The sequence below is a fragment of the Aspergillus vadensis genome (assembly GCF_003184925.1).
Source record: "Aspergillus vadensis CBS 113365 unplaced genomic scaffold BO88scaffold_13, whole genome shotgun sequence".
In the NCBI taxonomy this organism is placed as follows: Eukaryota; Fungi; Ascomycota; class Eurotiomycetes; order Eurotiales; family Aspergillaceae; genus Aspergillus; species Aspergillus vadensis.
This window is the reverse complement of record NW_020292051.1, coordinates 587,752-612,101: the sequence shown is the minus strand read 5'-3', so window position 1 is coordinate 612,101 and position 24,350 is coordinate 587,752. Positions and strand designations below refer to the sequence as shown.

At 50.8% G+C, this 24,350-nt stretch overlaps 11 protein-coding genes across 11 annotated transcripts; 6 read left to right on the top strand and 5 right to left on the bottom strand.

Moving 5' to 3' along the window:
• Positions 1 to 1,208: 1,208 nt before the first annotated feature.
• On the top strand, positions 1,209 to 2,644 carry BO88DRAFT_444314 (putative NUDIX family hydrolase; the record flags this gene model as incomplete). Its single annotated transcript, XM_025710097.1, has 2 exons — positions 1,209 to 1,634; positions 1,711 to 2,644. The coding sequence occupies 2 exons, from the start codon at positions 1,209 to 1,211 to the stop codon at positions 2,215 to 2,217; spliced, it is 933 nt and encodes a 310-aa protein (XP_025562412.1). The 3' UTR covers positions 2,218 to 2,644.
• On the bottom strand, positions 2,275 to 3,565 carry BO88DRAFT_405475 (MutT/nudix family protein). The gene is made up of 4 exons (XM_025706881.1): positions 3,369 to 3,565; positions 3,176 to 3,268; positions 2,779 to 3,019; positions 2,275 to 2,643 (listed from the first exon to the last, which is right to left on the bottom strand). Exons 1-4 carry the CDS (start codon positions 3,417 to 3,419, stop codon positions 2,405 to 2,407), a joined length of 624 nt encoding a protein of 207 aa, XP_025562411.1. The 5' UTR covers positions 3,420 to 3,565; the 3' UTR covers positions 2,275 to 2,404.
• A 389-nt stretch (positions 3,566 to 3,954) lies between these two features.
• Positions 3,955 to 6,301, bottom strand: BO88DRAFT_366923 (dihydroxy-acid dehydratase). Its single transcript, XM_025704058.1, has 3 exons — positions 6,200 to 6,301; positions 5,827 to 6,130; positions 3,955 to 5,758 (listed from the first exon to the last, which is right to left on the bottom strand). Exons 2-3 carry the CDS (start codon positions 5,907 to 5,909, stop codon positions 4,033 to 4,035), a joined length of 1,809 nt encoding a protein of 602 aa, XP_025562410.1. The 5' UTR covers positions 5,910 to 6,130; positions 6,200 to 6,301; the 3' UTR covers positions 3,955 to 4,032.
• Positions 6,302 to 6,728: 427 nt separating this feature from the next.
• Positions 6,729 to 7,893, bottom strand: BO88DRAFT_61078 (HAD family hydrolase). Its single transcript, XM_025713010.1, has 2 exons — positions 7,749 to 7,893; positions 6,729 to 7,683 (listed from the first exon to the last, which is right to left on the bottom strand). Exons 1-2 carry the CDS (start codon positions 7,755 to 7,757, stop codon positions 6,958 to 6,960), a joined length of 735 nt encoding a protein of 244 aa, XP_025562409.1. The 5' UTR covers positions 7,758 to 7,893; the 3' UTR covers positions 6,729 to 6,957.
• Positions 7,894 to 8,390: 497 nt separating this feature from the next.
• Positions 8,391 to 9,120, top strand: BO88DRAFT_61530 (uncharacterized protein). Its single transcript, XM_025713011.1, has 2 exons — positions 8,391 to 8,871; positions 8,995 to 9,120. The coding sequence occupies exon 1, from the start codon at positions 8,527 to 8,529 to the stop codon at positions 8,869 to 8,871; it is 345 nt and encodes a 114-aa protein (XP_025562408.1). The 5' UTR covers positions 8,391 to 8,526; the 3' UTR covers positions 8,995 to 9,120.
• Positions 9,121 to 9,581: 461 nt separating this feature from the next.
• Positions 9,582 to 11,453, top strand: BO88DRAFT_463895 (initiator tRNA phosphoribosyl transferase family protein; the record flags this gene model as incomplete). The annotated part of the gene is made up of 4 exons (XM_025711289.1): positions 9,582 to 9,934; positions 10,028 to 10,062; positions 10,123 to 10,295; positions 10,356 to 11,453. The coding sequence occupies 4 exons, from the start codon at positions 9,582 to 9,584 to the stop codon at positions 11,250 to 11,252; spliced, it is 1,458 nt and encodes a 485-aa protein (XP_025562407.1). The 3' UTR covers positions 11,253 to 11,453.
• Positions 11,053 to 12,480, bottom strand: BO88DRAFT_405471 (aldo/keto reductase family protein). The gene is made up of 2 exons (XM_025706880.1): positions 11,728 to 12,480; positions 11,053 to 11,645 (listed from the first exon to the last, which is right to left on the bottom strand). The coding sequence occupies exons 1-2, from the start codon at positions 12,241 to 12,243 to the stop codon at positions 11,310 to 11,312; spliced, it is 852 nt and encodes a 283-aa protein (XP_025562406.1). The 5' UTR covers positions 12,244 to 12,480; the 3' UTR covers positions 11,053 to 11,309.
• A 1,591-nt stretch (positions 12,481 to 14,071) lies between these two features.
• Positions 14,072 to 16,323, top strand: BO88DRAFT_341590 (alpha-actinin, sarcomeric (f-actin cross linking protein); the record flags this gene model as incomplete). Its single annotated transcript, XM_025703108.1, has 4 exons — positions 14,072 to 14,127; positions 14,297 to 14,363; positions 14,460 to 16,067; positions 16,129 to 16,323. 4 exons carry the CDS (start codon positions 14,072 to 14,074, stop codon positions 16,321 to 16,323), a joined length of 1,926 nt encoding a protein of 641 aa, XP_025562405.1.
• Positions 16,324 to 16,928: 605 nt separating this feature from the next.
• On the top strand, positions 16,929 to 18,823 carry BO88DRAFT_389819 (putative RNA binding protein). Its single transcript, XM_025704935.1, has 7 exons — positions 16,929 to 17,053; positions 17,148 to 17,210; positions 17,495 to 17,526; positions 17,610 to 17,647; positions 17,726 to 17,786; positions 17,833 to 17,908; positions 17,972 to 18,823. Exons 1-7 carry the CDS (start codon positions 17,015 to 17,017, stop codon positions 18,665 to 18,667), a joined length of 1,005 nt encoding a protein of 334 aa, XP_025562404.1. The 5' UTR covers positions 16,929 to 17,014; the 3' UTR covers positions 18,668 to 18,823.
• A 19-nt stretch (positions 18,824 to 18,842) lies between these two features.
• Positions 18,843 to 20,864, bottom strand: BO88DRAFT_405468 (WD40 repeat domain-containing protein). The gene is made up of 6 exons (XM_025706879.1): positions 20,419 to 20,864; positions 20,249 to 20,362; positions 20,160 to 20,199; positions 20,002 to 20,097; positions 19,297 to 19,922; positions 18,843 to 19,209 (listed from the first exon to the last, which is right to left on the bottom strand). The coding sequence occupies exons 1-6, from the start codon at positions 20,426 to 20,428 to the stop codon at positions 19,073 to 19,075; spliced, it is 1,023 nt and encodes a 340-aa protein (XP_025562403.1). The 5' UTR covers positions 20,429 to 20,864; the 3' UTR covers positions 18,843 to 19,072.
• An 802-nt stretch (positions 20,865 to 21,666) lies between these two features.
• On the top strand, positions 21,667 to 24,338 carry BO88DRAFT_435919 (WD repeat PLAP family protein; the record flags this gene model as incomplete). Its single annotated transcript, XM_025709534.1, has 3 exons — positions 21,667 to 21,714; positions 21,804 to 22,257; positions 22,329 to 24,338. 3 exons carry the CDS (start codon positions 21,667 to 21,669, stop codon positions 24,176 to 24,178), a joined length of 2,352 nt encoding a protein of 783 aa, XP_025562402.1. The 3' UTR covers positions 24,179 to 24,338.
• Positions 24,339 to 24,350: the final 12 nt, after the last annotated feature.

The window sequence follows — 24,350 nt, the reverse complement described above, 5'->3', positions numbered from 1 at the left end:
GATTCCCGGTCTCTCCTTAGTCGGACCAACTCCCAGCCCAGTCTGAATTCTGGGTTCTTGGGTTCCTAGGGAAGTTGAACCAAAACCTCATCGAAACGCAAGAGGCTTGAGGGGAAGGAAGTCAAAACAAGAATAGCTTGAATCACTGGAAGACCAGGCGCACAGGCAATATGGAAGCTTTCTAGAACGACAGCAACAACGGATACGAAGGGGTAGAATGAACGATGGAAGGAGTTGCCAACAGGCAGACGACAAGCAGTAGTAGCACTTCGGGGACCAGATCACCGATCCAATCGGACTGGAAGGCGAGCTGCAGGGTAGATGGTAGTATGAGTGGGAAGAGAGGGAGAGAGACACGGAGAGAAGAGGCTACAAGATGGAGGACAAGCTTCCGAGAGTCTCACAAGAATAGGGAGGGAAAAAGGGAGGAGAGCAGAGGAGAGAAAGAAAAGAAGGAGAGAGAGAGAGGTTGGATTTGGGAGGGTGTCAGTGAGAGGTTGAAGAAGAGACAGTCAGTGTCACCGTCGGACCCCGCAAGACACGGCGATCCGTTGGATCCATTCCTGGAAAGCAATCGGGGACTGGTCAAGTGATATTTAGAGGAAGGAAAAAAAAACTTAGTTGATGGATTGGTTGGTTGGTTTGAATGGTACTTTGTACCTTGAAAAGAGAACGATTGGCAATAAGGATACTACTACAATGTCTTGGGTTGTTGATCCAATAGCCAGTCAAAGAAGATGCTCGGACTTGGACTTTGACGAAACAAGAGGCTGCTCCGGCGTTCAGTCCCCGTCCTTTTCCTTTGTTTGACCATCCATCGTCGGAGGTATCCCTAACCGATCAATCGATCAATCGATCCCTCCATCCATTCATCCTTAGTCGTTGGGAGGATCGGAGGAGCCACCGCGTCTAGACTTTGGCCCGACGAGGGCAGTTCGGACAATGCGGAAACAAGCTGCGAGCCGACGACGTCATGCTCTCTCCGTCTCTCCCCTGAACACTTTCTCCCTCATGTTCCCTTCAATCCATCCCAATAGCTCCAATAGCTTCAATAGCTCACCCCGACTACGTATTCCCACTGGAAGAAGACCCTTAAAATAAGGCTCACTTCTATATCGCCTGTCTTTACTACATGACTCCAACGCTCTCCGATTAACGTTAAGCGCCCGTCCCTCTTCCTCCGCCCGTTCCACACCTCGGCTCGGTTCATGACGCCCGCCCGGTGGCTATCGGCGTCTGTGCGACATACGCGACCAGCTCTTCTCCTTCGCTGTCTGCCTTTAACCTTCACAATGTCCTTCTCCACTTTTACCATTCCTCGCGATCTGGACCACAATGGCTCGGCCACTCTACCCGTCTCCTGTTCGGCAGACCTGTCTCGTGAAGATCTGCTGCGATTCCCAGCTTTCCGTATCTGGCTCACCACCTTGCAACACTCCTTGGGTCGCCAGCAACAACCCTCCCACGAGTTCTCCAAAGACCCCTACGTCCTGCGGAAAATCGATATCCAGAGTGTGGACCGCTTCGGTGGTGGCCGTCTAGGCTTCTTGAAATTCAAAGCGGAGGTGTCAAATGAGAATGGAGAGACCCTCCCGGGAAGCGTGTTCTTGCGCGGTGGCAGCGTAGGCATGTTGGTAAGCAGGCGACTCTACTCATTGCCTACGGACAACGCCGAGATATAATGCTAACGCTGCTTCTCTGTTCCCTTAGCTCATACTTCAACCAGACGATGTACCTCAATCGGCAGAAGACGAGAAGCGTGCCATTTTAACCATCCAACCTCGTATCCCCGCGGGTTCTCTTGCGTTTCCCGAAATCCCAGCCGGCATGCTTGATGACAGTGGATCGTTCGCTGGTGGTGCAGCAAAGGAAATTCAAGAGGAGACAGGCTTGACAATACCACAGGAGGAGCTAATTGACATGACATCGCTGGCTCTGCAGTCTGTGCCACAAGAGGGTGAGACGTTGCAAAAGGCAGTGTACCCTTCGGCCGGTGGGAGCGACGAGTTTATTCCCTTGTTCTTATGTCAGAAGCGCATGTCGCGCAAGGAAATCGACAGCCTGCAAGGACGGCTGACTGGGTTACGACAGCATGGTGAGAAGATCACGTTGAAGGTGGTACCGTTGCGCGATCTATGGAAAGAGGGTCTGCGGGATGGGAAGACCCTTGCCGCGTGGGCTTTATATAAAGGCCTCAAGGAGGAGGGGCTACTGTAGGCGGGTTTCACACTCCACAGCTGTTTGTGGGCTCTAATACCGGAAGCAGTAACACTCACACTAATGTAAATATATCGCATTCGACAGTATATCGACTCTAACGGCAATGTCGTCATCATACAATGGCATATGCAGATCCATGGTACGGGACGAAGACGGAGCCAAAGCTGGAACATCTACATACAGCTTAAAGCTTGAATCTCTTCGCAAGTTCGATACCCTCGGCTATTGTGCCCACCCGAGCATCAATAGCATATCCATCCCGCTCCAGCTTCTTCATGTCCTCAAATAACGAAGACAGAGGCACAGTGAAGCACTCAATGAACTCGTTATCTTCGAGCTGGGGCTTCGGGTTCTGGTTTTCCGGCAACGACATATCCACCCGGACATGCACCATATTGAGGTTGGTATTGCAGAACCCGGGGTCTGTAGACACCGTCAGTCAATACCCCAAACAACACAAGTTTAACCCATGCTCAAGTGGTACTGTAGGCTAGTCTAGTCTAATCCGAAGAGAAAGGAGAAGAAAAGAAAAGAAAAGAAAAGAATGTAAAAACTCACCATTATACATAACACTACTAGTCTGCTCCGCCACACCAACGTAACCCGTCTCCTCCTTAAGTTCCCGCACAGCGCACTCCTCCACCGTCTCATTAGGATCAATCAGCCCCGCGGGGACCTCAATGACCACCTTGTCGATAGGTGGACGGTACTGCTTCTGCAGGAGAAGTTCTGGTCCGGTTTCCTTGTTGAGGATGGTCACGATTCCAACGCCGTCGATCTCGCAGTTTGCGGGGCGGGTCTTGGAAGCAATTAGCAAGCATACAAGTAACTATAACACTCCTCATCGCAAGAAGTATCATTTCACATCCCCCAAAGAAAGAATTCTTCAATTGAAGTATACGGGCAGAAATGCCAACAAGAAGAAAGTTGCAGGGAGGAAAGTAACTATTCGTACCTGACGCTCCGCAGACTCCCACGTCCTCTCAACACCATTAGGATCCGTATACGACGACATGACCAGTCGAGTCCATTTGGCTTCTTTGGGGTCCTATCAGTATAACCCGTTAGTATCAATTCATTCTTCAGATATCAACCCCCATAGTATATAACATTATACGGTATTTAAAACACTATTCATATATACATACCAACGGACCCCTCGACAGCAACTTCGACCCGGCGTATTTGGGATCGGACATTTTGCACTTTACAAGCAAAGTTGGGGATAAATTGGTGGTAAAGATAGTGGGTGGAGCGGGTCTATGTCTAATGGGTTTATATGGAGAAGGTGTAAAAGATCAACAACTCTAGTTGTAGACAGGTAGGTAGGTAAAGAGTAAACAACTGGTCTCGGGTGACTGACGTAGCAGGAGGGGAAACTAAGCTGGTCACTGAGGGGGTCACCAACCGGATTGGGTTAGAGGGCTAGCCCTTATCTTATCGGGTTGGGGAGCTGGATCTGGATCTGGATTGAGAGGTTGGGGTTGGGGTGTGTGGATTATATTGAAGAGAGGTTGCGAGGGGTAGGAGGTTACTGGTATATTGGTAGTGGGAGAATAGGTTGTGTAAACGTGTAGTTGTAGTTTTAGGTCTTATGTGCGTGTTGTGGTGGTTGTAGTTGTTTGAGGAGCATCGATGCTGAATGTAGATAACAGCCATCTGGTTGTAGTACTATAGCAGCATGGCAACATGAAATTAGTATAGGAGCAGTGTTGGTCTACTATAGCCACAATGGAACACAATATGTTTGTAGAAGGAATAATCTGTCTGGCCCAATATGTTCTGCATCGAACTAGCTACATAAAGTCCAGCTTAGACTGGCCCATCCGTCACACACCCATGACTCGCGTCGCTCACCAGCTTCGCATACTTGCTTAATGTCCCCTTCTTCGCCCGAGGTGCCGGTGCCGTCCAAGAAGCCCTTCTCTTTTTCATCTCTTCCGGAGCAATCAGCAGATCAACCACTCTTTGCTCCGCATCAATCACGATCCGATCGCCGTCCTTCACCAGGGCAATGGGCCCGCCCTCCATAGCCTCAGGCACAATATGTCCAATCAAGAAGCCATGGCTACCTCCAGAGAATCTCCCATCAGTAAGGAGCGCAACGTCCTGACCTAATCCGGCACCCATGATGGCTGAGCTGGGCTTGAGCATCTCAGGCATACCGGGACCACCCTTGGGTCCTTCGTATCGAATAATGACGACGGTTTTCTCGCCCTTCTTGATCTCGCCTCGCTCGAGGGCCTCGATGAAAGCATCCTCATAGTCGTAGCATTTAGCGATACCTTCAAACCGAAGACCTTCTTTGCCAGTGATCTTGCCAACAGAGCCGCCAGGGGCCAATGACCCACGGAGGATCTGCAAGTGGCCGGTTGGCTTGATGGGATTGCTTAGGGGACGGATGATAGGCTGGTCAGGTGAGAACTCGGGCCATGAGGCTACATTCTCTTTCATGGTTTTGCCAGTCACGGTGATTCCGGAGCCGTCGATAAGGCCTTCCTTGAGCAGGAACTTCAGCAATGCTGGCGTGCCCCCGACATTATACAGGTCATGCATGACATACTTGCCGGAAGGCTTCAGATCAGCCAAGAAAGGTGTCTTGTCTGACACGGCCTGGAAGTCATCGATGGTCAACTTGATCCCGACAGAATCAGCGATGGCGATCAAGTGCAGTACTGCATTAGTACTGCCTCCGAGAATGTTCACAACAATCATGGCATTCTCAAAGGCCTGCCGCGTCATGACGTCCTTGGGCCGAATATCCTCCTTCAGCAGATTCTTCACTGTCTGACCAACATTCTCACACTCTGCCCGCTTACGTGGATCCTCTGCCGGCGTGCTGCTGCTTCCAGGGACAGTCATACCGAGGGTCTCGATAGCCGTTGCCAGAGTATTGGCAGTATACATGCCCCCACAAGCACCAGCACCAGGGCAAGCGTGTCGGATGATATCGAACCGTTCCTTCTCATCGATCTCGCCAGTGAGATACTGACCGTACGACTGAAAGGCGCTGACCAAATCAAGTGGCTTGCCCCCCGCACTGCAGCCGGGCTTGATACTACCACCATACACCATGATACTCGGGCGATTGACCCGGCCCATGGCCATCAGCACACCTGGCATGTTCTTATCACAGCCAGGCAACGAGATATTAGCATCGTACCACTGGGCGTTCATGACCGTTTCAATTCCATCGGCAATGATCTCTCGGCTCTGCAAACTGAAACGCATGCCAGATGTGCCCATACTAATGCCATCAGAGGCGCCAATGGAGTTGAAGCGCATGGGGACCAGGCCGGCTTTGGCTACCGAGTCACGGACCAGCGACGACAAATCCATCAAGTGCATATTACAGGGGTTCCCTTCAAACCACACTGATGAGATTCCAACCTGTGCCTTGGACATATCTTTCTCTGTCAGACCGGTCGCGTAAAGCATCGCCTGAGATGCACCCTGGGACTTGGGCTGTGTGATCTTGGAGGAGACTTTGTTCAGCGTTTCGTCGGAATAACGGTGTGCGGTTGAAGAGAGAAGACGACTGTATTGACATGACAAGATTCACCGTTAGTATAATGGGTATTTGTAGGAACTGTAGGGTATACAAACGAGGATGCTTTTCTTTGTGATGGCATTCGTCGACCGAACGCCAGAGCGCTGGCAGCTCGGGACGGAGTGGAAGATGTGATCATTTTCTAGCCTGTAAAACACGCCAGAAAGGAAATAGGACTTGCTCTTTCGGAGGGTAGGAGTGAGCCAAACGAAGCTGCAGGTCAGGTTATATACTATAGTCTCAAGGCCTTCAAAAAGCCTGGCTGAGAGTAACCATCAGTCAAATTGAGTCATTATACCCCTGTAATACCTGAGACATCAGCCATTACTTGCTTCGCCCATGCCGCCAAGTAGCACAGAGCTATTACAAAGTAAAATCAGCGGACTTGCGAAGAATTATGGTCATTGGACGGAAAAGGATAGGAACCACCTTCTTCTACTCCGCAATAGTCGAAGGATCAAATGGTTGCATGGGCGCATGTCCAATCAAGAAGAAGATAATGCAGCCGATTATCCGAATGCCAGACACTCACTTATATCTGGCAAGAAATAAGCCGGGTATGAGTCTGGGGAGAAGCAATAAAGTGATGGTCGAGGTCGTCTATAGATCCTTTGAGGCGATCCAGGCCCACCCGGCCGGAGTAGAGTCGCAGCTCCCCGGGCGGATACTCATCCCTGCGATCACACCTAGCAGTTCCGTAGGTTGCTACTATGCAGTGTGTTTACGTTAAGGATGCATGAAACTTTGAAAGTGTACTCTGGAATGGAACTTCTACTACTGTCGTTTTACTTGAAGGAACACAGTGATAGATAAGCTCTATTTCATTGTGCAGGCAGCAGGCGCCCAGAGAAGTACCTAAATCCATGATTACCTCTCTATTTAAGACCTTGAGTAACAATGTAGATATCCCGGTCTTGAAGCGACTCATGCAGATGAGACAAATAAGCCGCATGGGTTATCAGACGACGGCCCCCCGACAAGGTGAGTGATTGTTTTCTGCGCGATATACTAAGGGTACAAACTCGGTCGTGTAAAGGACCTGAGGCATAGAATAAGCGGCGTCTGAGATATCACCATGTGAAATGAAGGAAGTGACCCAAAACCCCGGAACGGCCAGCGCGCTTGCTATCGTGACTTCGTGCTCATAATCGTAACTGGCGTACAAAACGGCCCCATCTGCTAGAGATTCAGGACTCCTCGATTTCGGAGAGACATTTCTGGAATTCGCTCCAATCCTTCATGATAACCTTGGCACCCAGCCCTTGCAAAAGTTGGGACATTTCCAACTGCTTAGCGTCACCGTGGTAGCTTCCGACATAACCAATGACTGGGATTCCAGCACGAATGGCACTGAGTGCACCAGACTTGCTGTCCTCGACAGCGACCACCTCTTCGGGCTTCTTCTTGCGCACTTCGAGGGCATGGATGTAGATAGCCGGATCCGGCTTCGAAGTAGGCTTGGGAAGAGAGGTCGCTGCGCTGAACACAGCATCTTTGTCGAAATACTTGTCCTGTCCGACCTTCGTGATCGAAGCACGGACACGGCGCAAAGCAGACGAAGAGACCACTGCTAGACCATACTTCTTGGACTCGAGAAGCTTGTCAAGTTCAGCGTTAACACCCACACATGGCTGAGCTTTGTCAGTCAGCTTGGCGATGACCTTGTCCTCCTCCTTCTTCACATATTCCTCGAGCTCCTCCTGTGACAACTCGAACTTGTACTTGGCCTGGAGGGAGACCATCATTCCTCGAAAGTTCTGACCCACAAAATCTTGGATAAGCTGCTCTCCCGTGTAGCGATCCGGGATTTTCTGCTTCTCCAAGATTTCATTGGCGAGATCGGCACACGCCTCGAAGGCCAGCTCTTCCGAGAGGACGAGGGTGTTGTCGCAGTCGAAGAAGATCTCAGTAATCTACAATCAAGGTTCGTAAGCACATTGTGTTCATGCCAACCTCGCATGAAGAATTGATAGCTTACCTGCGGCATGATGTATGCAAGTCTAGTAGATCTTTTCTTAATTGAGATCAAGAATGTTGCACAGCAATGGCAGTAGAGGAACGTTTATGAAACGAAGCGAGATAGAAGTCGGGGTGGAGACCGATGTAAGGTAGAAGAGGATATGACAGGAAAGGAGACTGCCGTTTTTTTATAATTTGTAGAGGAAGGGGGGACACGAAAGGTCTGTGGGTAAGTTATCTGAGAAAAGTGACAGAAGAAGAGGGGCAAGGACGAGGGTATTCACTTTGTTTAAGTAGTATTGGAAGGGACCAATACAAAGGAAGCCAGCGGGTGAAAGGGGTACCTATTAGTTATGGGGAACTCAGCCACGGAATGAGTAGGCTTGAACCCACTGCCCGTAATAGAGATCCAGTAGAACCGAAGAATGACTAGAAACCCCCGAGGGAATCCCCAATTCCTGTTGTACACAGTCCCGGTATCCAAGGTAGGAGCGGGGTGCCGGCCCTGACTTCCCTGAGATCATACAGTTGAAAAAACACCCATGACGTTATCAACAGGCCGAATTCTAGTGCTAGTGAAAGATGCTAAACCGATTCAGGCAAGCACCCGCTGCCATTCGTCGTTCGAATCGCGCTCGGATGCCCCTCTTCCTTTCCCGTTGAGGCATAGCGGTATCACCCCATGGAAAGGCACCGAATCCTCTCTGCCCATTCTTGTCGCCTTCAATTTCCGGTTCCTTTTCTGTCGACGCCTCAAAAGCCCAATGATGAAGCGCAGAGCCAATCGATAGGATTCCATGGCATGTTTATCGACATCCCATGTGCTGGGGGCGCCATATTGCAGATGTGGAACCGTTTTGTTCCTCTACTTTCTTTGCTATTCACAACGATTCTTTCCCCTGTCAAGTAGGCAAGTTGTATCGGCAGAAGCGAAAGAGTTTTGTGCTCCTTACCGTTTGTTACCAACCTTCACTTACTACCCAGTACCGTATCATGCTAGGTTACCTTTCATACCAGTCAGTCACCGGGTGTGCTCATGCGAGGGGGGTATACTCGGTTACAATCTTAGAATAATGCCTGGAACCTCGTCCGTTGACTTTGTACGTCTCCCGGAGCACAGTAATCCATTCAGCTACTGCTAGGTCAGTTTGTTTCCTGCCTGGACTGAGCAATAATACATCGCCAAGGATCGGACCACGCATTACTCTCTGTACGCCAGGGCAATACCCGGGTACCCTCAATGATACTAAGCTGTAGTAAGATAGAGACGCCCTGCGGTCGGATGAAACCGTGCCATGAGGGAATTTTCATATACTAATGCAACTGGTCAAGCCAGTTGTTGCGAAGACAATACGATGAAAAATTAGTACAATACTCGAGAGTGCTCGGGCTTCATCCGTCATGAGTAAGATATCTACTATCTATGACTGCAACTAGTTACAAAAACTCCGAGATTAAAGCCGACAATACATAGTATTGTTTACTTCCACATGTTCCTGGAATCGCGCTCCTAAGCATGTATGTAGTCACCCCTGTAGGTACCATCGATGGCTCTGCTCCACCCCGCGTGATGGCGTTCGACTTGTCGGCGCCGGCCTTAAATGTGGGCCGATCGTTGGCCGGCGAGGAAATTCTAATGGCGCTTGCATTAGAGCCCCTCATTATTATCGATCGCATTTGATCCCGTTATTCTCATTACCACTAGGGACGTCAAAGCCTAGTCTGATATTGTTTCCTGCATCCCGAGGCATACTGTAACCTGTTTCGTGAATTTCAATTACCAGTCTCTGATTCCACTGCGAATACGACCCGACAGCTGGCCCTCAAGCCAATACAAAGCACTCCACGCAACATGGAATCTGCTTCTGGTTCCGATCCCTATCCCGTGTCTATTTCGTCCCTTCACTTCCCCTCAGCAGAGCAACAATCGATTTCTCAAACGCTATCTGCATTGCGACGATCAGCACTCTCCATCACCAACCGACTGCGTTCCATCGAGGCCGACGCGGCATTTGTCCATGAGGTTGCAGCCCATTACGACCTTCCTCTCATCGCCAACGAAAGATGCGGGAGCTGGTACATCCCGCCTGAAGTCAAGTCTGGCAGTGCGTACTTCAAGAGCACAGATGGTCACACGGGCCAGTGGGATTTCAGCTTTCGCAGACTAAACTTGCAGCTTCTACCAATTGCCAGGGAACATGGAGGGTCAGTGATACTGTCATCCATCTTTTCCTGCCAACCCTGCTGATCGTTCTGCTTCGGGCTAACTGAATGGCTGACCCTTATTCGTTGATACAGTTGCATTATCGTGGATTCCACACGCCGGGGTAAATGTAAGTAACCAGCTACCCCCTCCATGTCATTCGTGCACCCGTTAACGAGGTATGCGCCAGTGATGCCTGATGCCCTGTCTAAAACTGTTCCGATCTGGTGTGCCGTCATCAACAGGGCGCTATTTCCATCTGACACTGCATATCACGCGGTGAACTTTCCGCCAAATTATCTGGGCGCTTCTGAAGAGTCCCAGATTGAGCGGAGGATTGACGGCTTCGTCAAATCCCTCGAGGTAACTCTTGCTCTGCTGTGAAATGACCCATGACTCCCATATGTGCTGATAGGCTGCTAGGACCTGAAACTCGATCTAAATGAACTCAAGCAGCAACTTGGAAAACCTATTCGGGTAGCATGGGCCAATCGAGCCTATTTTCATCCGACGGACCTACATAAAGGGGATGACTACCGCCTGTTTGTTCTCTGTTCCGCATCGAAACGGGTCCATGGCGCAGAAATGTCCGAAGGCGGCTATATCCAAGGAGCAGGAGACGACAGCGAGAGTTGGGCCTATGGGCTAACTCCTCCTGTCTTCTGGGCTACTAAAGCGACCCTGTTCCAGCACTCAGAAGAAGATCTCCCGACCGTAATCGAGCAGCTGGTTGAGGATCACAGTAAAAAGAACGTCGATCAGAGAGCGATACGTATTGCGCCAACACGAAACTTATATCTCAGCCAAACACACCCTCAACTCAACGACGGCAGCATGTTTGATCTGGTCATAGATTGCAATGCGAGCGCAGAAGGAGCGGAAGATAATGCGAATCGCCTGAATCTCGGTTGCGGATCTTCTAAGCTTGGAAGCCGTGACCTGCGCAAACACATGGACAAGGTCCAGGATTTCGTGAAGTCCCGTCTGAGCTCAGACCCATCACGATCATTGCTGGTGACATGTGAGACTGGCAAGGATCTTTCGGTCGGTGCTCTACTTGCAATATTGTGTCTGTTCTATAATGAGGAAGGTAAGTCTCTCGTCGATATGTCAACCCGTCTCGTCTATTCTATAAGGTGTCTCTACAGCACTAATAATACACTAGGCAAGTTCACTGCTGTTCCCACCAACCAAATGATCGGCAAGCAGTTCATTCGTCAGCGGCTCGCTTGGATCACATCCTCCAAACATGACGTGAATCCTTCGCGGTCTACGCTTCAATCGGTCAATGCCTTCCTCATGCAACGCCCAGATTACTAATACCTTAAAGAAATGAACCTAAAAATTCGCAATTAATTATGTCTATAAATGGACGAACTATTCGTTCTCGACGGCCTCGACAATGGCGCCACTGCTTCCCTGGTCAAGAGCATTAAGCACCGCCATGTCCTCCTCGCTGATGTCGAAATCAAACACATCAGCGTTAGCCGCAATCCGGTCTGGGTTGTCGGTTTTAGGAAGTGGAACCCATTCCTTCTGCAGCGCGTAGCGTATCAGGACCTGCTGGGTCGTCTTGTTGTATTTCTTGGCCAAGTCCACGAGTGTAGGATCATTCGCTTTATAGTTTCGCACAATGGGGGCATAAGACTCGATAACGATTCCGTTCTTCTTGCAGTATGCATCGATCACGCGTTGTTGGCACCAAGGATGGAGCTGTGCGATTCAATGAGTCAGTCGGATTCTCTTTCCTATTGCACCGCAGCGAACCAACAGAAAGACAGTATGGAGTACTAACCTCGATCTGGTTAACATGGGGCGGCCAGACTTTCGCATACTCCTTCATCTCTTCAATGTGCTTCACTCCAAAGTTACTGACACCGATACTCTTAGCCTTGCCTTCCTCCAGCAGCCTCTCCAGGGCCTGCCATAAGTGCTTGCGACCCGACGAGCCAGACTTGGAGCTATGAATCAGGAACAGATCAACGTATCCGTCCGGACCACCGATCTTCTCGACGCTAGCCAGCAGTCTCTCGTAGGTTGCCTCAGGCGAGCCCGCTGGGCTGAGGATTTTGGTGGTCACGAAAATTTCATTGCGGGGCAGGCCAGAGGAACGGATGGCGTCGCCAACCTCTTTCTCATTTGCGTAGAACTGAGCGGTATCAATGTGCCGGTAGCCAACTTCGAGGGCCTTGAGGCAGGACTGCACGCATTGTGTGGAAGGTGACCGATAGACGCCGAAGCCGAGGCGGGGTATTTTGACGGCGGAGTTTGGCAGTGGTACCTCGTCCGCAAAGGAGTAGCTGGCCGACATTATGAAACAAAAGAATCGAGAATGGCAAAGCGAAACAAGCTTGGGGAATCTGAGATGTTCGGTATGAACAGGCGCAAGGTAATCAGTAGTCACGGAGTGAACCCGGAGAATGACTGACAGGGAGAGGGGAAGCCGATTAAGTTGAGCTGAATGTTTCGCGCGCGGGCCCCATCACGCCTCGGCGAATCCGATGATATCATCAGCCCACCCCTTTGCCGCTTGTGTCTCCGGCCTCATCTGTTTTGATCTCCGTATACTAATAAGAATAGCAGGAACTATCTACATACTATGATGGATGCAGCATACCTGAATGAATTGAGACAGTTACATCAATTCTCATTCTGGCGAGACATTCGGTCTTTGCGCCCCCGCACGGATAGGGAGCTTGTTGTTCAAGCTGGAAAGATGGCTAAAATTATGGGGCAACTGGTATCCTCGCCCTTGCATCGGGAAAGGTAAAATGCAGGTTTCTACCACGGTACTTTCTCGCGTGTGCCCTCCATGTTTATCCCGGCATTTTGAGACCTGTTTTACTGGGGTTGTCTTTGTACAACCATACTGCCAGGAAAACATCGTGCCCCGAATCGTGGATATGCCTCCGGCAGAGGAAGACGAACTAGACGTCCATCCATAGCCGGCAATGATCACGCCTTCAGTTGGGCGACAACATGAGAAACTAGTAACCCCTCAATCGTCTTGCAGTTCCATCGACATTGGTTGATTGAAGTCAGGTTGGTGGGTCACTCAAGAATTTGATCAGCGTCGCTTCGGAAAATTGAACATGGATCATCCTCCAGAGCCGTGCTATTCATATCGCAAGAAAGTCTACGAGTCAGACACCACTGAAGCCCGTCTCACCTGCATATCCCCTGGTTGGGTAACCCTTCTTCGGAACCATTGAAGCAGGACTGGAAGAGAACAAACGCCTGCAGAGTAATAGTGGATGAACGCCATGCGGGAAAACCTGAGTGCTACGGTGATTCTCTCGACTCTAAGTGGTCATCAAGCGCCATCCTTCCCCTGGACTACTAACTAGTACTATTAGGAGTGTACTATAAACAGAAACCGGGTCAACAGTTGATATGAAGGAATTCTCTTTACGGGTTGGACGGACATAAATCGACGCTAGATGATAATTCTTGGGCAAGCAATGCGAGAGAATGGGGCGAATTTGCTTTTAGAAATTCTCCGATGATAGAAGACTGCGTGGCTGAAGAATGGAGAATGGATGATGAATGAATGAATGAATGAACGACTGGACGGGGGGATGGGATCTGAACCTACCGGCAGCAGCCGACCGGGCAGGACCAGCGGCGGTTGCTGTGGGGGTGGAAGTTTGTTGACAGGCCCTTTTCCACTACGCGGGAGGAGACAGAGGGAGTGAGTGAGAGCCCCTTAAAAAGCAATGAATGGGGCCTACTTTTAAGTGCTTAACTGTACTAAGGCAAGGCTACTAACTAGTAGTCTCCCTCACGCTCCAGGCTCCAACTAGCAAATTAATCAACTAAATTTCCTAGTTTCCTACTCGATGATTATTCATTCTGCTTAGTTCTTTCTTTCAACTCTGCGCCCAACCGCCGACTATCTATCTAGGCGATTCGATCTCTTTGAAACCGGCGAATCGCAGCCCCCCCTTCCCACTCGTTCTAGTCACCTCCGTCCTGAAGATCCTGCCTTTTCTATTCAAGTCGGTCTCCGTCGGCTCCATCCATTAACTCACTGGATACCAGCCTCCAGATAGACAGCAAACGCTCCCTCAGTCCGTGCTTCAATCGCCCAATTTCTCCCCGCCCGCCCTGGATGTTCTCAACCACCCTCGCTATCCATCATGTTGACAGTTGAAAAGCAGTGGATTAATGTGCAACAGAAGACCTTCACCAAATGGTTGGTTCTTTTCCTCCTTCTACCCTAATCGCATGCTGGGGGAGAGGCCTTCTCCAATTTACCCCTCTTGCCCTCACATGCCCCAAAATATTTTTTTCGCTGTTTCTTTATTTTTCCCTCTTTATGCACTCTCCCGAAATTGAGTAAGCTGACCCTGGTTTGTCTGCAGGCTCAATGACAAGCTGAAGGTGCGGAAGATCTTCATCGATGACCTCGTGGTCGACCTTTCCGATGGTGTGAGTACACCCCTACTTTGGCCCTTGTTCGGGCGCCAACCCCTGCGGCGAACTGAGGGAAGCTCCGGTTGCTAATGATTCTTATCGGAACTTCAGGTTATCCTTATCCATCTACTCGAAATCCTGGGTGGAGAGTCACTCGGTCGATATGCCTCGAAGCCAAAGTTGCGGGTGCAGAAATTCGAAAATGTCAACAAGAGTCTCGATTTTATCAAGGGAAGGCGGATCCCGATGACGAACATTGGAGCGGAGGATGTTGTGGATGGAAATCGAAAGATCATCTTGGGCTTGATATGGACACTCATTCTGCGATTCACGATCAGCGACATCAACGCGGAGGGAATGACCGCGAAGGCGGGTCTCCTTCTGTGGTGTCAACGGAAGACTGCTTGTTACGAAGGAGTAGAAGTCCGGGACTTCTCCACTAGCTGGAATGATGGTCTGGCCTTCTGTGCCCTTCTGGATATCCATCGTCCAGACCTGATTGACTTCGATGCTCTGGACAAGAAGGACCACCGGGGTAACATGAAACTCGCCTTCGACATCGCAGCTAACGAAATAGGCATCCCTGACTTGCTCGATGTCGATGATGTTTGCGATCAAGCCAGACCTGATGAGAAGTCACTGATGACATACATCGCTTATTGGTTCCATGCATTCTCGCAGCTGGAGCGTGTCGAGAATGCCGGACGTCGGGTGGAGAAATTCATCAACAACATGCATGGTGCATGGGAGATGCAGAATTCCTACGAGCGGAGAATGAGGGAACTATTGCGCGTTATCAGAGTGCAACGTGAGGCATGGAAGAACTCTTCTTTTGAAGGTACATACAAGGACGCGAAAGAGCAAGCCCACCAGTTCTCCTTGTATAAAAGAAACCAGAAGCGCCAGTGGGTTGCAGAAAAGTCGGATCTCGCAGCCCTGCTCGGTAACATCAAGACCAAACTCAGCACATACCGATTGCGCCCTTACCAACCGCCAAAGGAACTAAGTCTGGAGGTTTGCGATGAGGAGTGGGAGGGCTTGACTCGTGACGAGCACGAACGTAGCCAGCTTATTAACGAGACCATTCGGGATATCAAGAATGCCCTCCGCCGATCGTTTGCAGACAAAGCCAACGATTTTGCGCTAACGTTGAAGACCCTGTCTCTGGCAATATCTGGTCTCGATGGTGATGTAGAAGACCAATTAGCACATGTCAAGAGACTCAATGACAACCTCCCTCCCCTCGATGCGTTCTTAGATACCATTGCGGCTCTGGACGAGCAATGTGCGGAGGCGAATATTGAGGAAAACGACTACACCACATATACTTTAGATGAACTCTCTTACGAGCTGAGCTTGGTCAAGTCCAGCATCTCCAAAAAGCTGGCATTCCTTGACAATCAACTCGTGGCTCGGAACATGACCAACCTGACACCAATTCAACTGGAGGAATTTGAGTCTGTCTTCAGGCATTTCGATCGCGACGCTTCCAATACTCTTCATGAGCTTGAATTTTCGGCAGCCCTCGCAAGTCTTGGCCTTGTATATGATGAAGAGGAGATGCATGATGTCTACGTGGAGACATGCGGACCAGCTCGACTTGCGCAAAATGCCGGTGTCAGCTTTGAGCAGTTCATCCGATTCATGGTCAGCGTCACTGAGGATCAAAACACGGCCGAGCAAGTCTACCAGAGTTTCCGCGAGGTTGCGGATGGCAAGGTATGTATCCCACAGAATTGCAAAGTGTTGCATTTCATTCAGAATCTGACTTTTGCATTAGCCTTATGTCACGGAGCTCGACCTTCGACACTCTCTCATTCCCGACGAGGTAATCGAACATCTAGTCCAGACTATGCCGCCGCACAACGGACCGGATCTTCAAGAAGACAGGGACCTTCCCAAATATGACTACATCAGCTTCATGGAGAAGATGATAGAGCATAACAACAGCGACCCTGTGAATGGTGGGAATTGATGGGCTAGTACGTTTGCATTGCACTGCCGGAGTTTTGTTTCCTTTCTGATTCGGTCCTCTTTCTCTTTTCATTTGCTTGCCACCTTTCTGAAGAGTCTTGCTGGAGGTTGCTTTTGGTGTTTTCTGGAGCAAAAAGGGAGGGTTGTGTCTTCGGTGAGCTTTCGACCATGCATACAGGACTATGAGCCGAGGCGTCGTTTCTCTTCCTTTTTGCATTACAGCCATGAGTTTCTCCTTGTCTGCGCCTCTCTTCCTGCCATTGGGCTCTCGACGGTTCTGAGCGGGCACGCTTAGCTTCCGGGGAAGAAGTAGTTTACATATACACACGTTCCCAACAAAGCACTCATTCCAATATAATGACAACTTTCCCTGTAAATAGAGTACGGTTCCATGTCAGTATGCCACCAATCTCTAACACATTCAGGTCACCCCACCAGTAATTAGAGGCAAGCAGATGGCCATCTGCTGTATACTACGGGCTTGGTCACGTGATAATGCTGCTTGGCCGGGCGGTCTGAGCAGGCACGGTCCGGCATGGGTCTATTCCAAGCTCATCTCCGACCTTCATTCAGCTTTCTACTGTCCATCCATCAATTCCCACTGCGCACCTGTCCACAGCGTGGATTTCAATAGTACTCGATTGTTATTTTCAATTCTCTATTCCGACAAACACCCTCCCCAACTGTTCAAGATGGACCGCAGTTTGGACGAGATTATCGCGGAGCGTCCTGTATGTCCCTGCTAACGCCTCCGGGATGACAAGTCTCAGATGGTCTGCTAGACATCACACCCTGCATGTGCGCTGACTTGCCTTCGTGTAGCAGAAGCAGAATCAGAACCGCGGCCGTCGCCCTCCTCAAGGTCGTCGCCGTGATGGCGTAAGAAAGGTATTTCCTCATCCCTGTCATCATCTCATTATGAGCTGCTGCTGTTTCTTGCGTCTGCTTTGCGCGTGTCGATGCTAACCCAGTGCATTGCTTCTCGCAGGTCCTCTCTCCTTGTCTCTTTTCGAACATTTCTCGCGCATCGTGATAAGCAAATTTCGCTGGCCTCGTAGCATCGTCTCTCGCACAGGCAGACCGCCGCGAAGAGCCGCAGAAAGATGGAGCTGTTTACGTGAATACCTAGTGTGACTTCGAGCTGACCTTCTCTCTCTATTCGACTGCAACAGCCTCACAGAGAAGAACGTCCTGATTTGGATCTGTAAATACCTTTCCCCTTATTGTTTTTCGTCCAGTGTTACAGCCTGAGTGATGGGATCGCTAATGCGTTGGCTCGACATACAGTGACTGGGTTCATGACAAGTACGAAGACGACAGAGATGGTGCGTTATACGACTCTCAAAATGGCAGATAGCCATGGGAATTCATCCATGTTGGGTCATTCTTAACACCTTACTCAGCACGCCCTTCTCGTGCCCCCCGACGTCCGCGTGGCGACCGCTACTCCCCCTCTCCCGAACAGTATGTTTATATAATGCGCTTCGGTGGACAAAGTTGACCTGTACAGACACAGCACTGCGTCTAGCGGAGCTAAACTTCGTGTTGAGAATATTCATTACGACATTACAGAAACCGACCTCGAGGTAGGCCTCGTTCCAGCCCCGACCGTTTCTTCTACTGGGCTCTAACATATGCGATCTGAAAAGGACCTGTTCACCCGCATCGGACCAATCAGCAATGTTTCTCTCGTTTACGACCGGGCAGGACGTTCCGAAGGAGTCGCTTTTGTGACCTACAGCCATATCAGCGATGCCCGATCCGCGATCAGGGAATTCGACGGCGCAAACGCCAAAGGCCAGCCTATCCGTCTGACACTCATCTCTACCGGCGCCGGAAGACGCGACCGCAACCCATTTGACAACGTGGAACGCTCGAAGGGAAGCCTATTCGACCGCGTCGAGAGACCCCGTGACCGCGACGCACGGAGTCTCAGCCCCGGTAGTAGAAGCGGCAGTCCAGATGGAGGTGCACGCCGTCGTCGGGGTCGTCGCGGTGGTGCTGGCGGCGGCGGGTACCGGCGCAGTGACGTTTCCAAACCTGCTCCCGAGCACATTGACAGATACATTCCCGGTCAGCGGTCGCCGACTCGCAACCGCGGCGCTACGAACGGGCGCCGCCAGGGCGGTGGAGGTGAGAACAGGGGCGACAGCCGCCGCACGGTCAACGGACGGCCCAGAAAGACACAGGAAGAGCTCGACCAAGAAATGGACGATTACTGGGGTGGCTCCGGAAACGCTGGTGCTGGCGCAGCCGATAAAGAAGTTGTCCCTGACGAGCCTCAGCAAATTGCGCCGGCGTCTGCGGCCGCTGCGGGTGATGATGATATCGACATGATTGAGTGAAAGGCTCGCTTTCGATTTTGAGTACTATCGCCTGACAATTCACATCCACTTGCGAGGGCTTGTGATTGCTCTGCTTTCTTTTCATTACATGTAACTAGTATCACTCCCGGTTGGAATACAAAAGACGTCTTGAATAAAAACCAAAGGAATTCGAAGGCATGCACTTGATCATAGCATAAGTATGGCGTATCGCCTGTTAATTGTTGCGGGTATAACAACATAGCCATGGTGTCTCTATTCCGAATATCTACATCAAGGTAATATGCCTGCAGCCGCAATTGCGTGGTGTATAAGTAGATCCATGCCACCACAGCTCGGCAAATGGGAAGGATCGCTTTCGTGTTATTTTCTCTTTTTTGTACATCTCAATATGTGAGTAGATTGGCTCCCCGCTCTATCGGTCCATCACCGCCAGAGACCATACGGCTCCCTGCAAGCCTTCCATAACTTGATCGTTCCGTCCTCGCTTCCTGTGCCGTAGAGTTTGCCGTCAGGCGAGAAACTGACGGACCAGATCGGACCGTGGTGACCTTTTTGGACCTCTGCGAGTGGATTGTTAGCCACATTGAAGCGAATTGTGATGAATGATGATGATGGGGGGTATAGAAGGTGGGGGGGATGGAACGTACCCAGCTCTTCCTCCGTGCGGACGTCGTATACTCTCGCCCAGGTATCCTCGGCACTACCCGTGACCAATCTGCTTGTTTCATTGTTGACTGCTGCGCTGGCGACCTCGTAGCGGAAATCGATCTTCTTCAGGAGACGACCGGGGCTTAGGCCGTCGAAGAGATAGACGGATCTGCCGGCCGCGACGGTAAGGATTCCGGCGTCGTTTGGTCTGACGGCGAGAGAGTTCAGTTCGCAACTTCCGATGGTACCTTCCACGGCGTATTCGACGACGGGGTGGCGCGAGCGAAGATCCCACCATCTGATCTTGCGGTCTTCCGCGGCGGTCGTGAGGATGTTGTAGTCCTGGTTCCAGACGATCGATTTGATGGTTCCGCCGTGAACTCCGGGGCCAATCTCGTAGCTTGTTACTGCGGAAGGACTGGCGTCGGTGTTGGGGGTGGCACTCGTCGGTGAGGAGCTGTTACTGCCCCCACTGCGAGTGAGGTCGAAGATGCGGAGCTTCTTCTCGAAACCACCTGTTGCGACGACCTGGGGGGAAGGCTGAATTGGAAACGCTACTGCGCGACAAATGTGCGAGTGCTGGAGGGTGTGTTTGCATTCGCCAGTGTGAGTGTCCCAAATTTTGCTGTTGTATGGGGAGAAAATTGGCAGGTTAGTGAGATGCGACGGCGACGTGCGTTGGAAGTGGGTAGGTAGTTACTCACGCGGAGAAGTCTGCAGCTGCGGTTGCTGCCAAATTCGCATCTGTCGAGAGCCGGGCTTGCCATACTGCGCCCTTGTGGCCGAGGAAGGTTCCAATCCTATATGACATTGATGGTAAGCATGTGCGGTGTGCGGAGTATTCAATGCGGGGAACACGCACCAGTCACCTGTTATGCCATCCCGCAACATGGGATTGTTGTCTAGTAGATGTCAGCACAGGGTGTTAACTACGGTTCTGAGAATATTCACCTTTGCAGGCAGAGATTAGGTAGTACTGATCATCCTCGACGGTGGATGAGAAGTTGATGTGCGGCACGGGACGTGAGTGTCCGTGGCAGGTCAACGGCACAACTTTGGGAATGTCTGGAATGTGTCAATAGCCAATTGCTTTGAAGAATGGGTCACTGTATCCACCGCACCTGACGCCATTGTATATAAACTTCACTTGAGGTAATGTACAAAGTCAATTGCAATGAGATGAGTGTCGCATGCGATAGTAGTGGCCGTTAGATGAAGTGACGATAAGGTGTTCAGTTGAAACTGAAAGAAACCGTCTCTGAACTGTCGCAGATGAAGCGCAGAGTAGCAGTGAAGTAGAAGTCACGAGAGATGAACACAGCGTAGAAGTACACAAGGAAATTCGTCAGTCTCGTCAAGTCATCAATCAGCCCGAGGTAGCGGGGTCGTTCTAGAATGATTGGAGGTGGAAGGAAGGAAAGGCAGGACAAGAATTAGGTAGAGAAGTCGGGTCTCCCAATTAAGACGGAACCCTCGAGCAGATGTATGAGCCACCGGCGCTTCTACAGACACGGTGGAGAGGGACTCAAGCCCGGAACAACGAGAACGATGGAGATGAAGCTGGTTGGGGGGAAGTTTGGGACTTTCTTTTTGATATTCACGCGAATCGTCGCCGGGCCGTTAGCCGCCCTAAGCCTATCGGGGACTAGTGTCAAACGGCACGTGAGGGGTAAATGTCCCTAATCGGTTCCCAAATAGGCAATCTGGATGCATTCATGGACTTCGATGGTTTGATACTACAACGACGCGCAGACGTGTGTTAGATCCAAAATAATGGCATTTGGGCTTCTGCACTCGCATCGACCCTGTGGATATTACACTACTAACATGCGATGAGGTCCCTGAGTGAGGAGGGCCATTTCAGCGCATCTTCGTAAGAAATCGTGGTATGGAACTCAGGATGGAAATCAGCATTTGTTCCTTATGGATACCCAATGCAAACTAAGACTAGTAGTGAATGCATCATGGCCACTAGTCGAGTACCCGGTCAAGCCAGGGTATAGCTCCATTCCCAACCCGATAGTACTAACTAGCTAAGAGTTACTTAGTAACATGGCTTATCAAGACTTGGATTCTAGCAACTTCTTCCCGGCGAATACACTGGTGAGCCACCGCCCACGTGATTGCCCCAGATGGTCCCATGGCCCTCCCTTTAGTCTCTAAGCAGCAGCTCCTCAGGTACTCCAGGTCAACTAGTACTACTAAGCAGGAACTCCCCCCTCCCTCTCTTCCCAAAGGTGCCTTGAAACCCTCCCGGCCATCTTTGGTGCCTCCATTTCATCCTTTTGGCTCTTGCCAGTTCCCCCTCTTCATCCTCAACCCCTTCTACTGGGATCTATATTTCCCTAATTCTCTCCACTGGTCTATGTATGCCTGAGTTCAAGATCTCCGCTTCTCTGGAGGGCCACGGCGATGATGTAAGAACGTCCCGGCTGTTAACGCTGGCCACCTTTCACCTTCCAACCCTCCATTGTCGCCCACTGACGCCTCTTTTTCTCACTCTCAGGTTCGCGCCGTGGCCTTTCCGAATCCCAATGCTATATTCTCGGCGTCCCGAGATGCAACAGTCCGACTTTGGAAACTAGTCTCTACCCCACCTCCGGCATATGACTACACCATCACCTCTCACGGCCAGGCCTTCATCAACGCCTTGGCATACTACCCACCTACCCCCCAGTTTCCTGATGGACTTGTCCTCTCCGGTGGTCAAGACACTATTATTGAAGCCAGACAACCAGGCAAAGCTGCCGATGATAACGCGGATGCTATGCTCTTGGGCCATACACATAATGTCTGTGCGCTGGATGTGTCACATGATGGCGGATGGGTAGTCAGTGGAAGCTGGGACTCGACAGCTAGGCTATGGAAGGTGGGTAAATGGGAAACTGATGTCGTGCTGGAGGGTCATCAAGGAAGTGTTTGGACGGTGCTCGCTTATGACAAGGATACTGTCATCACAGGTAAGCGCGCGCCTTACCCCTTGTATATATAACGGATTGGTCATTCGATGCATATGCTAATGACTCTCCAGGCTGCGCGGATAAGATGATACGCATCTTCAACACCTCCGGCACTCTGCTGAGAACGATCAAAGATTCCCAGGACGTTGTGAGAGCTCTTTGCAAGGTTCCCGCCTCCAACCCCACTGGCGCACACTTCGCTTCGGCGAGCAACGATGGAGTGATTCGTCTCTTTACCATACAAGGCCAACTCGTCGGGGAGGTGCATGGCCACGAGAGCTTTATTTATTCTCTGGCCGCTTTGCCCTCGGGTGAGTTGGTCAGTTCTGGAGAAGATCGGACGGTGAGGATCTGGAATGGTACGCAGTGCGTACAGACGATCACGCACCCTGCGATCTCTGTCTGGAGTGTTGCAGTATGCAAGGAGACCGGCGACATTGTCACAGGAGCCAGTGACCGAATTACACGCGTGTTTAGCAGGAGCCAGGAGCGCGTGGCAAGCGCTGAAGTAGTACAACAGTTTGAAAAGACTGTCAAGGAGTCGGCAATTCCGGAGCAGCAGGTTGGGAAGATCAACAAAGATCAGCTTCCGGGTACGGAATTTCTCAGGCAGAAATCGGGGACCAAGGATGGGCAGGTGCAGATGATCCGTGAGGACGATGGTAGCGTCACTGCTCACACTTGGTCAGCGGCATCACGGGAATGGGTTGCAGTTGGCACGGTAGTTGATTCCGCTGCCAGCAGTGGAAGGAAAACGGAGTATCTGGGTCAAGACTACGACTATGTCTTTGATGTCGACGTGGAAGACGGCAAACCCCCCCTCAAATTGCCATACAACGTTTCTCAAAACCCGTACGAGGCTGCGACCAAGTTCATCCAGGACAACGAACTGTCGATGAACTACCTTGATCAAGTCGCTCAGTTCATCGTTCAGAATACGCAAGGTGCAACTCTTGGGCAAAGCTCACAGGGGCCGACGCCTGCGGGGGCCGATCCTTGGGGTCAAGAGAGGCGTTATCGTCCCGAAGATGCGCAGTCACCCCCCGCTCCGGAGGCTCGACCGAAGGTCCTTCCACAAAAGAAATATCTTTCCATCAAATCTGCCAACCTCAAATTGATCGCCAAGAAGTTGCAAGAGCTGAATCAACACGTCATTTCCTCCGGATCCAAAGACCTGTCGCTCAGCCCTTCGGAGTTGGAGACGGTGGCAACCCTGTGTGGTCAGTTGGAGTCTTCAAATGTCGAGCAGTCTCCGGCAGTGGAGGCTGGTGTTGTTTTATTATACAAGGTTGCAACCGTCTGGCCTGTCGCAAGCAGACTGCCTGGTCTTGATCTTCTCCGCTTGTCCGCCGCTGCCACTCCCGTGACTGCCACGGCCGATTACAATGGCAAGGATCTCATCTCAGGCATCCAGTCTAGTGGGGTGTTTGACTCACCTTTCAATGTTAACAATGCGATGCTGTCAATACGCATGCTCGCCAACCTTTTCGAAACGGACGCGGGACGTGACCTTGCCACTAGCAGATTTGAGCAAATTTTGAGCGGCGTCAAGTCCGCTTTAAGCAATAGTGGGACGACGCCGAACCGAAATCTCACCATTGCCATTACAACCCTCTACATCAACTTTGCCGTTTACCTCACCTCTGCGGGCAGAGAATCGATGCCTGAGTCATCGGAACAGGCTCTGGTCCTTCTTAGCGAGCTAACGACAATGATCACCGGTGAAAAGGATTCTGAAGCAGTATACCGCGGTCTTGTGGCTCTAGGAACTTTGGTCAAGGGACTAGGGGAAGAAGTCAGGACTGCGGCCAAGGAAGTGTACGATGTTGGAGATGTTTTGAAGATGATTTCAAGCTCGGGTCTTGGTAAAGAACCAAGAATCAAGGGTATCATAGGCGAGATTAGGGAGTCGTTATCATGAAGGTATAGCATGTTAGGGCCCGGGTCTTAAGACATTGCATACCTCATGGAGCGTCTGTGTTCTGCTTCACTACTGCTGTCTATAGCACGTATACATCTCTAGTTCACGATAGCGATACACACTACACTGCATGAATTCCATATTGGACATATTCTCAAGATATTCATCGCTA